Here is a 22,678-nt window from a genome sequence, read left to right on the forward strand (position 1 = left end):
CTCTTGCCTTGCAGTGCTGGGTCCCCAGTCCAAACCCCAGCCAGAGCTCTATCAGCACAGAGTTTGTATGTATTTCTTGTGTCTGTGTGGGTTTCCTCTGGGTGCTAAGGTTTCCACCCACTACCCAAAACCAAACAGATATGTTAATTGGCAATGGATTGTTGTCTGTCTAAAATGGAGAGATCTGCACACACAGAGAGTAAAATTAGTCTCTCTAGTGGGCCATAGACATTGAAACAAATCTGACAGAGGTTGCAAGCCTTCGCTTTTAATCCAAAGCTAACAAAATGGTGAGAGTTCTTCTTTAATGTACCTATTTATTGAACTGTAAAGTACAATGTATTGAGCAATTCAGAAGTACAAATCTATGTACTAAATTATTTAGTACTCAGCCAACTTTGTTACAGGAAAGGCAAGATTATGATAACAGGAAAGGAAATTGTTTGTGAGCAACACATGTGTCTGTTTTACTTCAATGCTATTGGCCCGCATCACATTTCAGTGATTTTCTGTTCCTCATTTTCATTTTCCCACTTGGCCTTGTTCTGGGGCTTCTCTGTCATCTCTTCGTAGGCTGGTTCTGCCTCCAGTCCATCATTGGTGTAAACATTCATGTCAACTCTTCATTTATTAAATAAAAACAGAAAGAAATAAGGTGACTAAAAATTATACACATGCAGGCAACCTGCATTTTTCCCTTAGCTTAAGGTGACCACACACAATACAACCAAAATGCTCAGTGCGTTTGGTGAAATTATAAAATTCGTTTTGCTCATCTATTTATTGAAGAAATGTTTCCTAAGTAAACTATTTACCAGTAGCCAAAGTATGTTACTATTTGCTTTCAGTAAGGGCTTACTGTATTTCCAATGGGAGCCGCAGCCATCTCCAATTTGTCCGTGGCTGTTGTTTGCTGTGTAGCCTCAGCCTGAATCGCTAGCCATGCCATGCATAGTTAAAGTGGACCTGAACTCTTGCACAGGACAGAAGGAAAACAGAGAGAAATGCACCCTGTATGTATTTAGAGAGTTTAGCCTGTCTTATTCCCCCTTATTTGTGTGTAATCACAAGTTGTAAGCTGATCTCTCCCCTGTGTCACATGACTGCCATAGGCAGAGATGGCAGATAAGCCCACTTGAAAGCACAGGAGCAGGAGGTTAACAATATGTCTGCTTCCATGAATCAGGAAGAATAAACAGTGCAGATTTATTTTAAGATTTGTATCAGCTGGAACAAAGAAATGATTTTTGTTTAAAGGTTATTATGCTGTGGTGTATCTTTTAGAGCAGAGAGGACTTATGAGTTCAGGTCCGCTTTAAGGGATTCGGCTGCATGCCGTCCAGATTTGCACCTGGACAGCAAGCCACTACAAAGATAGGCGTTTCCTCGTGCAGCTCGCATGCAGGGAAATGTGAATCTGGATGTAGTAGAAAGGGGCCCTAGCTGTTGTTCCCTGCACTCTGCTCACCAGAATTGAAGCAATGGATCTATTGGCAATGGATATGTCAGAATAGATACTATGCTTAGCACGGTATCTGTTAACACATTGGCAGGGGCGTAGCAATAGGGGGTGCAGAGGTAGCGACCGCATCGGGGCCCTTGGGCCAGAGGGGCCCCGAAGGGTCCACCCTTCATCACAGTATTAGCTCTCTGTTGGTCCTGTGCTGGTAATAATCACTTTTATAGATGCTTTGAATAGTAGTAATCCTTAAAACACTGTTCCCCATCTCCTTCTTGCAACTCTGACTCTGTGGTTGTCTTTGGCAGGTTTTGGTGCGCCAAGTCAATTGTTATGTATAGAGTGCTTGGGGGGGCCCCATGTAAAACTTGCACCGGGGCCCACAGCTCCTTAGCTACGCCACTGCACATTGGCTTTCAATCCGATAAATTACCATTTTCACTTTCAATGTGAACCCAGTCGTAAACCTTTTTCAGAGTACATTTAATAAGAGTGCCTGTTAATTTCGGCACTAGCCTTGCCATTAGTTGGAATATCCGTAATGTAAGATCAGCAATATTCTACTATCTCAACCCCCCACCTACTAACCTCCAACCTACACCTGACACTATCCCTTCACCAACACATAATAATAACCAGTATAGCCAAGCGCCACGCCAAAGCCAATTTGGTGCTATCTGATAGTCGTACCCCTGTGCCTATTAATCACATGATGTCTACAGTCGTACCCCTGTGCCTATTAATCACATGATGTCTACATTTCAACCATATAACAGCCAGTTAACAGGTGTTGCTAATTCACCACTGCTCCACATGATTGCTGATATTCTGAGTTCAGCTACATAGTAGCTGAACCCCGGAGGCCAGTTATCCATCCCCCTGCTGTCTGCTCATGTTAAGTTTACCATCCTTTTGTACATATACCCCATGTACTGTACATTGTGATGAGCCCACAATAAAGAAGCATTATAAAATGACAGTGCACAGTGGGTTTTCTATTTTTGGAAAAACAAACACTTGAATATTAGATTCTGAGCCCCTCTGAGGGACAGTTAGTGATAAAAAATATATACTGTGTGAAGTGTTGTGGAAGATGCCAGTGCTATATACAGGATCTTCTCAAAAAATTAGCATATTGTGATAAAGTTCATTATTTTCTGTAATGTACTGAGAAACATTAGACTTTCATATATTTTAGATTCAAATACACACAACTGAAGTTTTATTTTTTTAATATTGATGATTTTGGCATACAGCTTATGAAAACCCAACATTCCTATCTCAAAAAATTAGCATATTTCATCCGACCAATAAAAGAAAAGTGTTTTTAAAACAAAAAAAGTCAACCTTCAAATAATTATGTTCAGTTATGCACTCAATACTTGGTCGGGAATCCTTTTGCAGAAATGACTGCTTCAATACGGCGTGGCATGGAGGCAATCAGCCTGTGGCACTGCTCAGGTGTTATGGAGGCCCAGGATGCTTCGATAGCGGCCTTAAGCTCATCCAGAGTGTTGGGTCTTGCGTCTCTCAACCTAGTCTTCACAATATCCCACAGATTCTCTATGGGGTTCAGGTCAGGAGAGTTGGCAGGTCAATTGAGCACAGTAATACCATGGTCAGTAAACCATTTACCAGTGGTTTTGGCACTGTGAGCAGGTGCCAGGTCATGCTGAAAAATGAAATCTTCATCTCCATAAAGCTTTTGGAGTATGTCTCCTAGTATGTCTCCTTTGTTTACATTTACTAAAAAAGTGTCACACATGTGGTATCGCCGTACTCAGAAGAAGTAGTATAATGTGTTTTGGGGTGTATTTTTATACATACCCATGCTGGGTATGTGTAAAAATACACCCCAAAACACATTATACTACTTCTCCTGAGTACGGCAATACCACATGTGTGGCACTTTTTTGCAGCCTAACTGCGCTAAGGGGCCCAAAGTCCAATGAGCATCTTTAGGCTTTACAGGGGTGCTTACAATTAGGCACCCCCCAAAATGCCAGGACAGTGAACACACCCCACAAATTACCCCATTTTGGAAAGTAGACACTTCAAGGTATTCAGAGAGGAGCATAGTGAGTCCGTGGCAGATTTCATTTTTTTTTGTCGCAAGTTAGAAGAAATGGAAACTTTTTTTTTTTTGTCACAAAGTGTCATTTTCCGCTAACTTGTGACAAAAAAATAAAATCTTCTATGAACTCACCATGCCTCTCACTGAATACTTTGTGATGTCTTCTTTCCAAAATGGGGTCATTTGGGGGGTATTTGTACTATCCTGGAATTTTAGCCCCTCATGAAACCTGATAGGTGCGCAGAAAGTCAGAGATGCTTGAAAAATGGGAAAATTCACTTTTGGCACCATAGTTTGTAAACGCTATAACTTTTACCCAAACCAATAAATATACACTGAATGGGTTTTTTTTTTATCAAAGACATGTAGCAGAATAACTTTCGCGCTCAAATGTATAGGAAATTTTACTTTATTTGAAAAATGTCAGCACAGAAAGTTAAAAAAGTCATTTTTTTGACAAAATTCATGTCTTTTTTGATGAATATAATAAAAAGTAAAACTTGCAGCGGCAATCAAATAGCACCGAAAGAAAGCTGTATTAGTGACAAGAAAAGGAGGTAAAATTCATTTAGGTGGTAGGTTGTATGAGCGAGCAATAAACCGTGAAAGCTGCAGTGGTCTGAATGGAGAAAAAGGCTCTGGTCCTTAAAGAGAATCTGTACTCTAATATTCTTACAATAAAAAGCATACCATTCTATTCATTATTTTCTCCTGTGCCCCTCTGTGCTGTTTCTGCCACTCTCTGCTGCAATCCTGGCTTGTAATTAACAGTTTTAGGCAGTGTTTACAAACAAACTAACCAGCTTCTAATAGGCTCAGCTAAGCATAGTGTATGAGTCATTCAGAGTATGCAGGGGGCCTGCAGAGGGTGTGTATCGCTTCTACCAATCACAAGCAGCCCTGCACATTCCACACAATCAAGCTTTAGCCCGACAAACAGGACAGAGGAAAGATACATTGATTTATTACAGAGACAGTGCAGTGCAGTTAGGAAAGACTGCAGTAAGCCAGAGCAGATTAGAACAGGCATAGGAACTTATAGGGTAGAAGAACTAAGGCTGAAAAATTTGTTACAGAGTCTCTTTAAGGGGCGAAAAGACTGTGGTCCTCAAGTGGTTAAACTCTGCAAATGCAGTACTACATCTGCTGTGAATTTGTGTTTTCATGTCCACAAAGTTCTTGATGCAGGTGCAACCCCAAATGATCCTTCAAAATCTAGGCCAATATTGCAGAATCACATAAAGCTTGTGACATAGAACTTGTTTGTATTCTGATTGAAAATAGTCTAATGCAGTGCAGCCAATTGGTCCAGTTCCAGTTTACATACAATTTGCAACCAAATTTTCATCAACTCACAAAAAATAGTGCCTCATTGGTGATCTCTAATGCGAACAAGAAAATAAGCTCTTATATGCTACTACTAGGTAATGCCCAGTGGTGTTGGTCTAGGGATTTTACAGTATCTGATTGCCATCTGGAGTCTGGAAGGAATTTTTTCCCTTTTGGGGCTAATTGGACCATGCCTTGTAAGGGTTTTCGCCTTCCTCTGGATCAACAGGGATATGTGAGGGAGCAGGCTGGTGTTGTACTTGATTTTCTTGCACTCGATGGATGTCTGTATATGTAACTGTAACTATATCTGTACTGTCTTCTTCCCCATTTTCCAAACGAAAAGGCAAGGGGAAAAAAAAAATGAAAACTATGATTTTTAGCCCTATTTTTGACCTGAAATAAAAATTATCCTCATTGATGAAAGTGTTATGACCCATGACTCTTAACCACCTTGGTGGTTTGATTATGTTAGGGTTTTTTTTCTTTTTTTTTAATGTGAAGTGGTATATTGTTTACCAATAAAAGTATAGGTAGTCATAAAGTGCCCTCCGTATTGGAGGCCAGTGAGTGCCACTCCGTATAAGTATCCAGTGAATGCCCCCCCCCCCTTCTTACCACAGTATATATAGCCAGAGAGGGCGTACCCGTCCACATGCATGTGCAACAACTCACCTCTCCAGGATCTGGCAGATGCATGCGACCGGTTTTCATACTCTCCTCCTAGGTGCTCCATATCTATGGTGCAAGTACATCAGCACGTGACAGATGGCGCTCGCACCATCGAGACGGAACATCTAGGAGGAGAGAATGAACATGGGTGGCTTGGGGCCAGTTCCTGGAGGTTTCAGTTGTTCACCACCCTGTGGCATTCTCTCATTGGTATCTCTGAGTGTGGCTCAGGGTTACCACTTTTGCTACTTTTGATTAATGCTGGGCCACACTCAGAATTACCACCAGGGAGGGTAAGGTGGTCATACATGGGATAGATTTTTTGGCAGTAATCAATTTACCTGTGCAAGCCCACTGATAAACCTCCAATTGTTTTCAGATCCTTTATTATTTATTAAAATTGTTACAACATCTTATATTATTTTGATTAAGATGATGAGGAGAGAATATTGTTACCACTTCTTTATTTTTGTGTTGTGTTGTTCTTTTTTTTTTTACCTCGTTAGGCTTAATTTGTTGATATGTTAACTTAAAGCGGAATATAACCCTGCATTTCAACTTTGCTCTAAAACATTATTTACAGCATATTATATGCAAAAAGCATATTTTTTTTACTAGACCAGCATTGGAAGGGTTAAACACAGAGGTTTTAAGTTCCGTGCAGACATTCAGATAGTTACATTCTATTTAGTTAGATGTATCTATTGATAAACAGTTACACACTCTTTGGCTGTCCTCCAAGCTCCTTCTCAGTGAGAGAGATGAGTCACAATAAACACTTAAAAGATACATATTTGTAAACAAAAAGTATCTAACTGAAGTTCGGATGGGTCTGCAGAAATCTCTAGGGACTTTAAAGCCCTGTGTAACCCTTCCAATGCTGGTCTAGTAAAAAAAAAAAAATGCTGGTTGCATATAATATACTGTAAATAATGTTTTAAAGCAAAGTTGAAATGCAGGGTTATATTCCGCTTTAAGCAATGTATATTTTATATCTCTTTTTTTCATTCCAAGGGATACAAGCTGTGTTTTTGCCATGATGTTGTATGCACCATTAAAAAGACATAAAAATACTGTTCTTAATAAAGAGCAAAAGATAATTCAGTAGTACGGTAATTAAAGCATTGCAATAGTATACAAAACACAATAAATATAGTAATACTGTACCTTTGTTTGTTACTGTAGTCCTCTTCATACTCATTCCTAGAAAATATAAAGCAGAGTTTTGTTGTATTTGAGACTCAGAAAATATATGACTTCACTAAGCATGGGACGTATATTTTCACAACAAAGATACTTAAAGTAACTAGAGATGTCTCGAAACTCCGATTTTAGGTTCGCAAACCTCGAACGTGAAGTTCCGCAAAAGTTCGCGAACCAGTGAACTTCGAGAACCGAAATAGACTTCAATGGGCAGATGAACTTTGAAAAATACAAACACTGTTTCTGGCCACAAAAGTGATGGAAAAGATGTTTCAAGGGATGGAGGGGGGCATGGTGGAGTGGGAGACACGCCAAAAGCCCCGGGGAAAATTACGGATTTGACGCAGAGCAGGGTTTTAAGAGCAGAAATCACATTGCATTGCTAAATTGGAGGCATAAAGTGCTTGAAAACATCTTGCGTGTATATATATATATATATATATATATATATATATATATATATATATATATATCAATCAGGTGGCGTAATTTGTGTACTGCTTCACACTGACAGACTAAACTCACTGTGTAACGCACCGCAAACAGCTGTTTGTGTAGTGATGGTCATGCTGGACTGGTGCGCACCATGTCGAGAGTGCAAGCAATGGCGGTTTTCAAGCTCATATGGTCGGGCTGAGGTAGCTCAATGACAGAACAACAATGACTGTCCAGCTGATCGAATTTCGTCTGTCTACAATGAAGCAACGACCTTATTTTCTTTGGTGTGCCCCCCAACACACTCATATAGGTCATTGCTTCATTCTGATAAACCCCCTTCACCGCGGCAAGGTACATGTACATGCCTTTTGTTTTGTTGTTGCAGCCGCAGTGCAGCCAGAAAAATTAGGCAGGCATGTACACGCACCAGAAAAAAATTATTATTCTTTTTGTTAGTGGCCGCTGCTAGCAGCTGCCTTGAAAATTCAGGAATCCACCTGGAGTCCTGGACTCTGTTGGTGGTGGCAGAGAAGGCAGTCAAGCGGCCTGCAGGCAGAGATGCTGTGTGGGGACTGACTTAGTCAGTCTTGGGGCAGGCAGTCACACGGCGTGCAGACAGAGATGCTGTGTGTGGGGACTGACTTAGTCTTCAAGCAGGCCTGACCATGCTTTGCAGACCTGGCATCCGTGGTCATATGGACCCCTGGCCCAACGCTGTGTGCCAGAGATGACACCACTTGCCTTTCAACATCACGGTACAGTTTGGGTATCACCTTTTTTGAACAAGGTGATAGCCTGGTATCTTCCACTGCAGTGTGTGGCTTTGCTTTTGTGTGCTGCTTTTCCTCAGGTGGTCATCCCATTGCAGTTTGTGCTTTCTCATCATGTGCCTTCGTAAGGCAGTTGTCCCTATGCGGGTCTTGGTCTTTCTACGGCTCAATTTTCTGTGGCAGAGAGTACAGATGGCATCGCTCTCATCTGAGGCAGACACAAAAAAAAATTTCCACACCGCTCAGCCCTGGGATGATGACACTTTGGTGATGGCTGCTGACTGAGTGTTAAGTGGGGTGCCAGAATCAGAGCAGGAGGAGGAAGATATGTCACGCTTCCGTGCCGAAGCTGTGGAAGATGAGGTGTTCTGTGTTAAATAGTCAACTACGTCCTGACAATATTTGGGGTTGATGGCACATGCCTTCTTTTGAACACTGTACTTTGGTCGAGGGCAGCATGAAATCACGACAGCATGACCTTGAACAGACCTGCCGAGTGGCCTGCCTCTGGCTCTGCCTCTGCCTGTTGTTCTGTCCATATTAGGGGGGGATGACGTGAACGGTCGCATGAGCCTGCAGGCATTTCGCATGAGTGTCCAGTTCTTCAGCCAGAACATCCCCATCTCCCCAGAGCATGTCCTTCTACTGTAGTTGTAGAGATACTGGGTGATGGCTTTCTCCTGTTGTAGCAGGTGGTCGAACATCAGGAGGGTCGAATTCCAGTGAGTCGGGCTATCGCAAATCAAGTGCCTCACCGGCAAGTTGTTTCTCCGCTGAATATCGGCCAAGCGTGCCATGGCCGTGTAAGACTGCCTGAAATGGCCACACAACTTTCTGGCCTGCTTAACGTCCTGTAAGCCTGGGTAATTACACACAAATCTCTGGATTACGAGATTGAGCACATGTGCCATGCAGGGTACATGTGTCAACTTTCCCAAATTCAAAGCCGAAATGAGATTGCTGCCGTTGTCACACACCACGTTGCCGATCTCCAGTTGGTGCGGGGTCAGCCACTGATCCACCTGTTTGTTCAGAGCAGCCATGAGAGCTGCTTCAGTGTGACTCTCCGCTTTGAGGAAAGACATGTCTAAGATGGCGTGACACCGTCATACTTGGCATGCAGCATAGGCCCTGGGGAGCTGGGGCTGTGTAGCTGGAGAGGAGATTGCAGCACCAGTAGAGTAGCACTGCCACTCAGCCAAGGAGGAGACGAACGACTGCAAAGAGGATGTAGCAGGAGGAGTAGGAGGAGAAGGAGATGAGGTGGCAGCAGGCCTGCCTGCAAGCCGTGGAGGTGTCACAACTAGGTCCACTGCACAGCTGCGTTCTGCCTGCTTGCCATTTGTGTCTCCACGGCCTGCAAGCCGTGGAGGTGTCACAACTAGGTCCGCTGCACAGCTGCGTTCTCCCTGCTTGCCATCGGTCACCAGGTTGACCCAATGGGCTGTGTAAGTAATGTACTTGCCCTGATTGTGCTTGGCAGACCAGGCATCCATGGTCAGATGGACCCTTGACCCAACGCTGTGTGCCAGAGATGACACCACTTGCTTTTCTACTTCACGGTACAGTTTGGGTATCACCTTTTTTGAGAAATAATTGTGGCCTGGTATCTTCCACTGCGGTGTCCCAATGCCACAAATTTTCGGAAGGCATCAGAGTCCACCAGCTGGTATGGTAACAGCTGGCGGGATAACAGTTCCACCAAGTAAGCTGTCAGACGCCGGGCAAGGGGGTGACTGGCAGACATTGGCTTCTTCCGCTCAAAGATTTCCCTCACGGACACCTGGCTGCTGCTGTGCGCAGAGGAGCAGGAGCCGCTCAAGGTGAGAGGTGGAGTGGAGGAGGTTGGCTGTGATTGTGAAGGTGCAAGGGAGAAAGCAGCTGAAGATCATGCACCTGAAGTAGGAAGAGGAGAAGGAGGGTGGCTTTGCTTTTTTGTGCTGCTTTTGCTCAGGCGGTCTTCCCATTGCAGTTTGTGCCTTTTCTCCATGTGCCTTCGTAAGGCAGTTGTCTCTACGTGGGTGTTGGCCTTTCCACGGCTCAATTTTTGGTGGCAGAGAGTACAGATGGCATTGCTCTGATCTTTGGAATACACACAAAAAATTGTCCACACCGCTGAGCCCCCTGGGGTGTGGGCACTATGGTGGCGTCAGCAGCTGCCGTTGAAGGGCATGTTGGCTGGCTGTCCATAGGTGGCGATACATGGCGCCGGACACTGCCACCAGCTGTTTCTGATGACGAGCTCCCCCTGTTTCTTTCAGGAACTCGTCTCCTCCTACTCATCTCTGACTCCCCCTCTGAACTGTCCCCTTGGTCATCTTGTCTCTTAGGAACCCACGTGGCATCCATATTATCATAATCATCCTCCCCAGCTTCGCTTGCCTCAGACACCTCATAAACTGCACCAACAGCAGGTACTTCATCATCCTCCTCCTCACACCTTACGTCCATAGTGTCACCTAACTCAGACATATGAGGTGCTGTAACTTGCTTAGCACCTTCATCTTGTTGTAACAATAATGGCTGTGAATCAGTGAATTCCCCACCAAATAACTCCTGCGAAGTGTCAAATGTAGCAGATGTGGTACTTGGAGTAGCATTGGTGGCTGCGGAATATGAGGCGTTTTGTGTTAAATAGTCAACCATGTCCTGACAATCTTGGGAGTTGATGGGACGTGCCTTCTCCTGAGCACTGTACTTTGGTCTAGGGCGCACGAAATCACGTCAGCACGACCTCGAATAGACCTGCCGGGTGGCCTGCCTCTGGGTCTGCCTCTGCCTGTTGTTTTGTCCATATCGGGGGGATGCGCAGGGGGGCGCCTATTCCTAGTTACGCCCCTGGCCGGGTCTGACGCTGGCTGTTAAGGTAAGGGGGGCACCTGTCACTACCTAACTGGGGGTCCCTGTCACTACCTAACCTGGGGGGCGCCTGTCACTCACTACCTAACCTGGGGTTCCCTGTCACTCACTACCTAACCTGGGGGGCGCCTGTCATTCACTACCTAACCTGGGGGGTCCCTGTCACTCACTACCTAACCTGGGGGGTGCCTGTCACTCACTATCTAACCTCGGGGTCCCTGTCACTCACTACCTAAACTGAGGGACTCCTGGCGCTACCTTAACTAGGGGGCACCTTTCACTACCTAACCTGGGGGGCGTCTGTCACTCACTTCCTAACATGGGGGGTGCCTTTCGATCACTACCTAATCTGGGGGTCCCTGTCACTCACTACCTAACCTGGGGGGTCCCTGTCACTCACTACCTAACCTGGGGATCCCTGTCACTCACTACCTAACCTGGGGGTCCCTGTCACTCACTACCTAAACTGTGGTCTCCTGTCTCTACCTAATCTGGGGGCTTCGGTCACTACATACACTGGGGGGTTCCTGTCACTACCTGGACTGGGGGGCACCTGTCACTACATACACTGGGGGGCTCCTGTCACTAAATGAGCTGGGGGGCTCCTGTCACTGCCTGAACTGGGGTGCTACTGTCACTACCTAAACTGGGGACTCCTGGCGCTACCTTAACTAGGGGGCACCTGTCACTACCTAAACTATCCAGGCCAGCCAGCCCAGAATCACTGTCAAAAAGGCCACAGCATCACCACCAGTCAGGCCAGAATTTACTTCAAACAGCCAAGCACAGCCCAGCATTACCGCCAGCCAGGTCACAGCATCACCGCAAGCCAACCCAGCCACAGCATCGGCCATAGCATCAACACCAGCCAACCCAGCCACAGCATCACTGCCAGCCAGGCCCCAGCATCACCGCCAGGCCTTTCAGCCCACACATCATCCCCAATCCACCCAAAAACAGTATTGCCAGGCACAGCAGCCAGTAGAGGAGAATTCAGAAGCCAGGCGAGAGGTGTCTACCATATTAAGGTGGCATTCTGCCTATTTATGTGAAATGCTGTCTATTTATGTGCCTCATGACTGCTGAATTTGTCTTGTTGGGGGCCTCATTATTGCTGAATTTGTCTTGTTGGGGGCCTCATGATTTGTTGGGGGCCTCAAAATTGCTGAATTTGTCTTGTTGGGGGCCTCATGATTTGTTGGGGGCCTCATGATTGCTGAATTTGTCTTGTTGGGGGCCTCACGATTGCTGAATTTGTCATGTTGGGGGCCTCATGATTGCTGAATTTGTCTTGTTGGAGGCCTCATGATTGCTGAATTTGTCTTGATAGGGGCCTCATGATTGCTGAATTTGTCTTGTTGGGGGTCACATGATTGCTAACTGCGAGACTATGGGAAAAGCTGAATCATTATCATATGAGACAATAGCATTAAACCTAATTTTTTTTTAGCTTTTCAAAACAGAAAATAACACTGGGAGGTTCTACAAAAATGAATACATTTTTCAGTAGTAGGATGGATGAAATTGTTTATCTTCACAGTTTATTTTCAACTTGGATTTTCCATAATGTTCATGTATGAGTTAAAACGTTTGTACAGCATTTAGTTTAAATTGCTGTTGCCACTTTGCGATAGATAAGTGACTTTTGGGTTGCAGTTTGGGCACTCGGCCTCCAAAAGGTTCGCCACCACTGTCCTAATCTAATGTCCCACCATTGCTAGGTTCATGTAAATTTGTCTCCACCCGTGACCACGCCCACATTCTGGTCCATGGCCTCACCCATGTTTCATGTGTGTGTGTGTGTGGGGGGGGGGGGGGCGACGACATGCATTTATGTCTGATGTAACATTTGCTGTGTCTTATAAATGCTGAGTAATATATGCATTTCACATGTGCGATAACGGTGTCTGTATTTGACATTTGAGGTATTTCTGCATTTGCCATCTGGGGTAGCAGTTTCTGCATTTTATATTTGGGGTAGTGTTTGTTTTATTAGTTATGTCTTGCTAGTTGGACCTTTTTTTGCTTTCAGAACTGCCTTAATTCTTCATAGCATGCCTTAGATTTTGTTCATATTGACATGATAGCATAATACAGTTTATGCAGATGTATTGTCTGCACATCCGTGATGTGAGACCACCACATCATGGAGAAAAGCTGCGTGTGTGTGTGTGTGTGTGTGTGTGTATGAGCAGAGTGTGTGTGTAGTGTGTGTGTGTGTGTGTGTGTGTATGAGCAGAGTGTGTGTGTAGTGTGTGTGTGTGTGTGTGTGTGTGTGTGTGTGTGTGTGTGTGTGTGTGTGTGTGTGTGTGTGTGTGTGTGTGTGTGTGTGTGTGTGTGTGTGTGTGTGTGTGTGTGTGTGTGTGTGTGTGTGTGTGTGTGTGTGTGTGTGTGTGTGTGTGTGTGTGTGTGTGTGTGTGTGTGTGTGTGTGTGTTTTCTTTGCAGGGGAAATGCTGCTTTATTAAATTTGTTGATGCCCCAAGTTGCCCCGGATCTTTTGGGATCCTAGACACCAGACCACCCTTGTGTGTATTCTCCAATTTTCTGTTACATATAACATATAATGTAATCCTTACTTTTTCTTCTTACACCACACTCTGTTTATTATCATCAAGATAAACACAATGAACAGGAAAACCACCATGGCAGTCAGACCCAAGAGCCATGGCTCAAGTGATTTAGAACTTGATGTAGATGACGCTCGTTGTTTATCTAGAAGAAAAGTGGGACAAATATTTATTAGTATTTTCTGAAACCCTGATGTAGTGACAATTTCTTATTTTCTTTGGTATGTTATATTGTAATGATACAGAACACCTAGAACTAGGAAGGAGGAAGGAATCCCGGGAGGTGAATAACAGCTTCTGCTGCACGCTCTGCAAGCACCCTCCCACCTGTGGCTGCCTGGGTACCCAAACAGAGGCTCTCTGGCTACCTAAAGGGGGGGGGGGGACTCTCTGGTGACCTAAACGGGGGCTATCTGGCTACCTAGAGCGTGGACTCCCTGACTACCTACGTGAAGGGGGGCTCTCTGGTTACCTACACTGGGAGTAGGGGCGCTCTGGCTACCTGTACTTCAGGGTATCTTATACTGGGGGCTGCATCTATGTTGAGGGGGCTGCATCTGTCTAATACTGGAGGCTCCTCTGGCTACCTATACAGGGTAATGGGGGCTACATCTACAGGGGAAAACACTGGATTTTTAAAGGTGGCATTCCTGAAAGGTCCAGAAGCACTTATGTCCTCAAGTGCTTCCAAAGACAGGCGGCTCCATACTGTCCATGCACAAAAGTGCGCTGGCGTATTATGGAGCTGCCTAGCTTTGGAAGTACTCAAGGACACGAGTGTTTCTGAGGGCTTTTAGTAGCAGAAAATCTGAACAGGGGACAGCACTGGAAAAACTCCCCGAGAGAGGAGATAGACTTAGTTTGGACAATTCAGTGGAATATGCCACATAGGGCCATATTCTATTGCTGAATTTGCCAGCGCTAAGCACTGGCGAGTTCTTAACTTAGGCGATAGGGGCATCGCCTAATCTAATTAAACTTTAGACCCCCCCAGGCGGAAAAGAACTCGCTTGGGCGATATAATCGCCCAGCGAGTTCTTACCACGGAATCCAATTACCCTTATCATGTCCGGGAAGCGATGTGTTACGATACCTCTGCACTGGTAACATAAAACATCACATGCAGTGCATAGGAATTGCAGGTTAGTCACTAATGTGGAAATACACCATAGACCAAGACTCCTGCAAAAAAGGAAACCATACACAGGACTAGTAATAGTCAGGGATATATATACACTAAGTGCTCCTTGCATATAGTGAATATGCAAGGCAGCCTTAAGCATATATCACTAGTGTGCACACTAAACCCTGGAACCTGGTTAATATATATATACACATAAACTATATACAATATATACATACACAAGGCGACTAAAGCAGATATCGACAGGCAACGGATAGTCATACAAGCAGAGTCAAACCAGGAAATCATACAGAGATATAATCGCTTAGGCAAAAGATTAGTCGAGGAAATAGCAAAAAGGTCATACACGGCAGGAAACAAGAGCGAAGCAGGGAAGGCTAGAACTCGGGGATCAGGTCCAGGAAACAGGCTTGAAGAACTAGCACTGAACTGGTCTGCTGAAGCTGGTTAAATAGTGTGTTGGGAGGTCAGGTGACAATGTCCATGTGATCCCATCCCTGCCTTCATTAGCAGTCTAACAGAAATGTTTCTGGAAATAGAGACCTCTGCTGGTGGGCAGAGAGCAGTTCAGGCTGCACAATCCCTGAAGAGATTGGTGACATCTGCTGGTGAGACATAGGAAGTCCATCCATAGAGTTCATGATGTTACCAGCAGATGCAGATCGTGACACGATGCTTCTTGGCAGACATGAGCGTTAGCTTAGACCTGCAAAAAGCAGGTCTAAACTAGCTTGCGCACGTCGTCGCCGCAGCATCTGGGGGTCTCCTTTAATAAGGAGACCCCCAGAGCTCCCCGTCGGGTCGCCGCACAGTTTAGAAGCCCCCACGCAGCTCTGCAAAGGCTCCCCTGTCATACGTACCACCGCCGATCACCCGCCGCCTCTCGCCGCAAAATCCGTCACGAAATTACTGTCCGCATAGAAGGAGCCCGGGCAAAGCATCTTTGAATCTGCAGCCTGGGCTCCCCATTGGTCCGCTGTCTGAGCCATTTTATTGGCATCTGCAAGCTACTTATCACCTTGAATAGGATATGGCCCATAGGCTCATATGCAATTAATTTTTTCACCTAAGTTATCTCCTAGGAGATAATTTTCACCTTCTCTATAAACTAAATTTTCAGCATTTTACAACTGAAAAAGTACCAAAAAGTCAGTGAAGAGGTACTATCAAAATTATTTTGAGCATTTTGTTGTTTGCTGGTGGTTTAAATAGCATTTTATGACAACTTTTGAAAATATCACCTAGGAGAAAACTCAGGTGAAAAAGTGAATTGCATATTCACTTCTGAGTGTGACACTTTATAGTGTCACATAGCGCAAGCGATAGCCATATGATGCAGGGATATATGCATCTGCGGAAGATGTCGGCGCTATATAAATACTAAATAATAATAACAACATTAGCACCTGTAAATAAGCTACTTATCACTTCAGAGGATAGAAACAAATTTCAAGTCTCACAAACCAATTCCAGTAGAAGGGTACATACTGTATATTGTCAGTATATAGATCAGTACATCAGTTCCAAGGCTTGAAAAGGGACAAAAGAATTTGGCACCAAAAGACCTGTTCCTCTGTAGAAGGAACAGCTAGTACCCAGTTTTTACAAAACTTTCAAAGTGATACAAAGGGCTCATTCACACTAGACAACGCATGCATGAACGCAATTTCATACATGCGTTGCAATGTGCTAAATTGCATAGGTCGGCATCTTCCATTCTATAAAAAAAAATGCATGACAGTGCTATGATGTTCCCGGCTAAGTTACGACGCAGCACACGGGAACGCAAACTGTAGTGTGAATGGTAACATGAAAGTCTATAGACTTTCATGCTACCTGCATTGCAGGCATTATATATGGTGCTGTCTGTCATGACTCACCACACATAGTGTGAATGAGCCCTAAAGCAATACCAATACCAACTGCCATCTAAATAGTATATTCAGCAATGAATAGACAAACAAATCCTTGCAGTGCAGGGCCTTTTAACACCTAGCTTTAATTACAACACAGCATAGAAAGCAAACATATCTCCACATTTAATGTTCATATCAGAAGACACACTTTTTGTCTCAAAGGTGCAATTTATGGCAGCATGGACCAGGGGAGGACTGGGCCCTTTTGGCCTGAGGGAAACACAAACTAGAGGCTCGTTATCATGGCAGGCCCAGCCCAAATGATGTCACACATGCACCCCACATCGTATATGCCAGTAGTCACGTGGGGCGCCAATGCGGAAATACAGAAAGAACACTCTAGGAACAGTGTGACAGGTAAAGTACAGGCACCGGGGGGTACATAATTCATTTTGAAGGACAATGGCCGGGGTTTATGTCATGTCTATCATTCATGGTTATCGCATGCTGTGATTATCGCACCTGACAACCACACCTGACAACCGAGATTTCCCAACATCTCAGATTGATACATTCAACCAACTTCCACCCAAAATTTGTATCCGCTTTGATAATATCAAAACGGTTGGCTGATCGGCTGTCAGGTCAACAGATGTATGGCCACTTTAATTCCCCAAAGCTCATTGCTCCCCCCCCCCCCCCCACACACACACACACTTACTTATGTCCTCCCCTTCGCCACCATCTCTACTAATCCCTCACTGCGGAAGATCGTGGCGCTATATAAATACTAAATAATAATAATAATTTGCCTCACCAGGATTGCACTTTTACTTAGCTTTCCTGTATGACAAGAAGACACAGACACCCAGCATTAGGGGAATAGGAAAACAAAGGTGAATGAGGGAGGGCTGGTGCACACCAAGAGTGCTTCTGAGCGTTTTTCAAATCGACAGTGATTTGAAAAGCGCTTGGCTAATGTTACTCTATTACGGTGTTCTCACAGCCGCGTTGTGATTTTTTAAAAATCACAAACACACTGCATGTAGCATTTTTTTTTTGAGCAATTCATTCAAAAATCGCTCTGAAAATCGCTTCACAAAAATCGCACTCACAAATTACTAGCGATAGCTATTGTGATTTTGGCTTGCACTAGCCCAGAGAGAGGAGGAATGCAGAGAAATTGAGAATAGCCTGAGATGGAGCAGAGAGCTTATCTGTATTGCAGTCCCACATCACACAGAGGCTACTTGCCTGTAATAGTACTCCTGTCCTTGTCAGTCTCTCACACAAGTCAGACAACAGCCCTCTTGGAGTCTAGGGACTGTCAAAAACTTTTCAACTTGTTTAACATCTTATCCACACATGCAGTCATCAGTGGCGTAACTAAGGAGCTGTGGGCCCCGATGCAAGTTTTACAGTGGGGCCCCCCAAGCACTCTATATATAACAATTGATACGGCACACCAAAACCTGCCAATGGCAACTACAGTGATTGCTAATGATTACCACTATTCAAAGCATCTATTGAAGTGGTTATTATGAGCACAGGACTAATAGAGAGCTAATACTGTAGTTGAGGGAGGGCCTTTCAGGGCCCCTCTGGCCCGAGGGCCCCGATGCGATCGCTACTTCTGCACCCCCTATTGCTACGCCCCTGGCAGTCATTATAACATAGGGGAGAGACCAGACAGATATTTTTCCACGGACCCTCCAGGCAACTCTGCATCATGATGTGTATATTTACCAGCTTACCTGTCCTCTAATTGCACTTTAGGGCTGGTTCAGACGGACGCTTGCAGAGCGTTTACTGCCAGCGTTCGGGGCTTGGCGTTAAACGCTCCCATTCAAGTGAATGGGAGGGTTTGTACCAAGCTTTTACGCGCGTTTGCACAAACGCGGCGTTCGGGTCCCGATTTTTACTGGCGTTCAAGGAGCCCCTGGAAGCTACATGTTGCTTCCAGGGGCGGTTAACCGCGACGAGTAATGTTCCCCTAGGGGAAGAAAAAACGCGACCGCATCCGAACGCAATGCGAACGCTGCTGAAAGCCCGAACGCATTGCCGCCGCGACGCCAACGAACGCGACGCCTCCAAACGTCCGTCTGAACCAGCCCTTAATCAGCTAGCCTAGTGTTTCACATTGCCTTACAACAACACACCTGAATACACCAGGCACCTGACCAGTCCTAAATCACTGAATGAAAGGTGGCCTGAGGGGAGATTGCCCCCCTTCCCCCATGGCCAGTCCAGGCCTGGCCTGGACACATCCAGCCAGCACTAGGGGAAGGGGGAAAACAAGGGTGAATGAGGGAGAGAGGAGGAGTGGAGAGACTAAGTGTTGGTTCACATTAGGCTAAAATAGCTTACGTTCTGCTCCAATGAGTGGAACGCAGCAGCGGAAGCAATGCTTTCCCGATGGGAAAGTTCACATTGCTACGTTCCGCTCAGTTCCGCACTCTGCGTTCCGCTCATTGGAGCAGACGTTCCCGACCTGCACAATCCTTCTGCTCCACTCTGCTTCACGGAGCGGAACGCAGCACAGGAGCGGATGCGTGCCAATGTGAACCCGGCCTGAGATAGAACAGAGAGTGTCTCTGTATTGCAGTCCCACATCACACAGAGGCTACTTGCCTGTAATGTGTCTCCTGTCCCTGCCAGCCTCTCACACAAGCTGCAGGCAGCCCTCCTGAAGTTTAGGGACTGTGAGAAACTTTTCAACCTGTGAAATACCTTATGTAGCTGTCCACATGCAGTCTTTACAATAGTGAAAGAGCTGAGTTTTTCCCACAGACCCTGCAGGAAGCAATCCTCTGTATATTTACCAGCTTGTCCGCTTCAGCGATTTCAGCATTTTTTTTTAAAGGCACAGGAGTCTCAAGGGGGGTATTCCAGACATCGGTAACCCCAGGCTAAATGCATCAGTGATCTGGTTAAAGCGTCGGCCATGATCTCACTCTGTCTGCTGCTGTATTAGTGAGAGAAGGGAGAGGTTGCTGCAGAGACATAGGGAAAGCTTAGGCTCTTGCTAGGCTTGTTAGCTTTCTCCTTGCTGATACTTATTGCTAAAAAGCACCACCAAAAGAGCTCTTTTGAGAGCTAATGTTCTTGTTATGTTTTTTTTTTTTTGTGTGGCCCACTGACACTTGCATATACAGCCCTGTCTGTTGCAGCTGGCCCTTGCTAATTGCTATACTGTGCCAGGCCCAGCACATTCAATGCCTACCTTTTCACTGCACCTGTGTGGGTGTCAGCTGCACATTTGTAATACCAGTCCATGCATACCTGTTCACTGCACCTGTGTGACAGCACGCAGTTTTATATACCAGTCACTGCATACCTGTTTACTGCACCTGTGTGACTGCACATTGTTATACCAGCAGTCACTGAATACCTTTCACTGCATCTGTCACTGTACATTGTATTATACCTGGGAGTCAGTGCATACCTTTCACGTGAATGGATGGCAGACTTGCCCTCCATAACAGATTCTCGTTAAAGGCAAGTGGTGTCATCTCTGGCACACAGCGTTGGGTCAAGGGTCCATTGACCACAGATGCCTGGCTGCAAAGCATGGTCAGGGCAGGTACATTACTTATACAGCAAATGGGTCCTTACTTGGATGTGTGGTGGTGGTAGCCGGTTCTCAGGCTCCCACTCTGGACTGGAATCGAACCCTGATTCCCCGGCCATTACCCATGATCACCAAGGTGCAGAAAGTACCAAAGAGAGTTGACCACACAGTTAAATGAATGGCAGACTTGCCCTCCATAACATATTCCCGTTAAAGGATTTCAAGTGTACTCATCATTATACAGGTCCTTGAAAGCCATACCCTTTCTTTAATAATGGTAGAGTCTGAGCAGTGATGAGCCCCTGGACTACTGGGTGCGCAGGCTTGACCTGTGGCCAGAGCTGTCACAATTTGCCATCCAACTTCTGGCTTGCCCTGCCTCAAGCTTCCTAGAAAGGACCTTCAGCGCAGCTGGAGGCATTGTCAGTGAGAAGAGAAGTCGCCTAGGTCAAAAAAAGTGTTCAGTACATCACCTTTATTAAAATGAATGAGGCATGGATCCTGGAGGGCTACTGCCTGCCCAAAGACTAAGTCAGTCTCCACACTCACAGCATCTCTGCCTGCACGCCGTGTGACTGCCTGCCCCAAGACTAAGTCAGTCCCCACACAGCATCTCTGCCTGCAGGCCCCTTGACTGCCTTTTCCGCCACCACCAACAGGGTCCAGGACTCCAGGTGGATTCCTGAACAAAAAGAATAATACATTTTCTGGTGCATGTACATGCCTGCCTAATTTTTTTCTGGATGCACTGGGGCTGCAACAACAAAACAATAGGCATGTACATGTGTCAATTCCCCTTCGTGATCATTACCTTGCCGCGGTGAAGGGGCTTGCGTATCACAATGAAGCAATGACCGCCGGCTATATGAGTGTGTTGGGGGGCACACCCAAGATAATAAGGTCGTTGCTTCATTGTGGACAGACCAAATTCGATCAGCTGGACAGTCACTGTTGTTCTATCATTGAGCTACCACAGCCCGGCAACTATATGGGCTTGAAAATCACCATTGCCTGCACTCTCGCCATGGTGCGCACCAGTCCAGCACGGCCATCACTACACAAACAGCTGTTTACGGTGCGTTACACAGTGAGTTTAGTCTGTCAGTGTGAAGCAGTACACTAATTACACTACCTGATTGATGTATACATATGCAAGATGTTTTAAAGCACTTTAGGCCTCCAATTTAGCAATGCAATGGGATTTCTGCCCTTAAACCCTGCTGTGCGTCAAATCTGTGCGTCAAATTTTTCCCCGGGACTTTTGGCGTGTATCCCACTCCGCCATGCCCCCCTCCAGGTATTAGACCCCCTGAAACATCTTTTCCATCACTTTTGTGGCCACAATTAGTGTTTGTAGTTTTGAAAGTTTGCCTGCCCATTGTAGTCTATGGCGGTTCGTGAAGTTCGCCAGTTCACAAACTTTTTTCGCATGTTCACGTTCGAGGTTCTTGAACCTAAAATCAGAGGTTCGAGACAACTCTATTGGTTAATACATACAGTACTAATAATAATGATAATTCTGGAGTTAGAACCATCTGGGTATCACCTCCATTTTCAAAAAGTCCCTGATGGAAGGCAGGGTCCCCTGCTGCTTTAAGTGTTCCATGATAATCCCAGTCCAAAAAGAAAAAAAAAAAAACCAGGAAACACAGATCACAATAACTTCAGTCCGGTAGCCCAAACCGCAGCCATTATGAAGATCTTTGAGTGACTGGTTCTTGCTTTACTGAAACGCTCCACTGACACTCTCCTTGACCCTCATCAATTCACATAAAAGGCAAACAGATCTGTAGAGGACGCCTTTAATGTCAGCCTGGCGTACACCACGAAACACCTCGATAAACCTGCCTCCTACAACAGGAACCTGTTCTTCGACTTCAGTTCGGTCTTTAATACCATCTGCCCAGACATCCTGCTTGACAATCTCGTGCATCTCTGAGTCAACCCCACCCTCTGCAGGTGGGTCAGAGACTGCCTCTCAAACAAAACACAGTGGGTTAAGCTAGGTAACTCCTCCTCCGGTTATAAAATCACCAACATAGGCACTCAGCAAGGGTGCGTACTGTCCCCGCTCCTGTTCTCCCTGTATACCAACTACCTCATCTGCCGACTCCGTTAAGGTCATTAAATTTGTGAGACTGAGAGGATCTGCAACTGATGTAAGGACAATAATCTCATCCTCAACATGGCAAAGAATGTTGAGCTGATCGTGGAATTCAGGAAACACCCTTCCACCCTCCACCCAGTCCTCATTGGAGAGACTATGCATTTAGTTCCTTGGTAGAACTATAACTAATGACCTAAGATGGGGGCAAAAAACCACTAGAATACAGAAGAAGGCGCAGCAGATGTTATTCTTTTTGCGCCAACTGAAAAAATGTGGTATCCCACGTGAGCTGCTTATCAGCTTTTACATCACTACTGTTGAATCCATCCTCTGCTCCTCCCTCATCATTTGGTATGCAGGGGCAACCGCAAGAGGAAAGTACGAACTTCATATGGTAATCAGAGTTGTGGAAAAGATCATAGGATTGCCCTTGCCACCTGTAGACCTCCTCCATGATGCCAGAATGAGGACGAGGGCCATCAGGATTTCTTCATCAATTTCCTCCCATTGGGCCGTCACTTTAGAGCCATCCCCTCCAGAACCACCAGGCATAGAAGCACCTTCAGGTCAGCCTGCCTGCAGCACTATAGCCTCTTGGACGGCATTTTTTTTGCTCCTGATGCCCACC

The 22,678-nt window shown here is 45.5% G+C and overlaps 1 protein-coding gene across 1 annotated transcript in view; it reads right to left on the reverse strand.

Moving 5' to 3' along the window:
* Positions 1-397: 397 nt before the first annotated feature.
* LOC137517504 (PDZK1-interacting protein 1-like) overlaps positions 398-22,678 on the reverse strand; it is a 34,963-nt gene continuing 12,682 nt past the window's right edge. The window contains exons 3-5 of the mRNA XM_068234515.1: positions 13,382-13,517; positions 6,702-6,737; positions 398-621 (exon numbers count right to left, since the gene is read on the reverse strand). Coding sequence (XP_068090616.1) covers positions 492-621; positions 6,702-6,737; positions 13,382-13,517 — 302 coding nt within the window. The 3' untranslated portion in view covers positions 398-491. The remainder of the gene's footprint in view (positions 622-6,701; positions 6,738-13,381; positions 13,518-22,678) is intronic.

The sequence above is a fragment of the Hyperolius riggenbachi genome, chromosome 1 (assembly GCF_040937935.1).
Source record: "Hyperolius riggenbachi isolate aHypRig1 chromosome 1, aHypRig1.pri, whole genome shotgun sequence".
NCBI classification, from domain to species: domain Eukaryota; kingdom Metazoa; phylum Chordata; class Amphibia; order Anura; family Hyperoliidae; genus Hyperolius; species Hyperolius riggenbachi.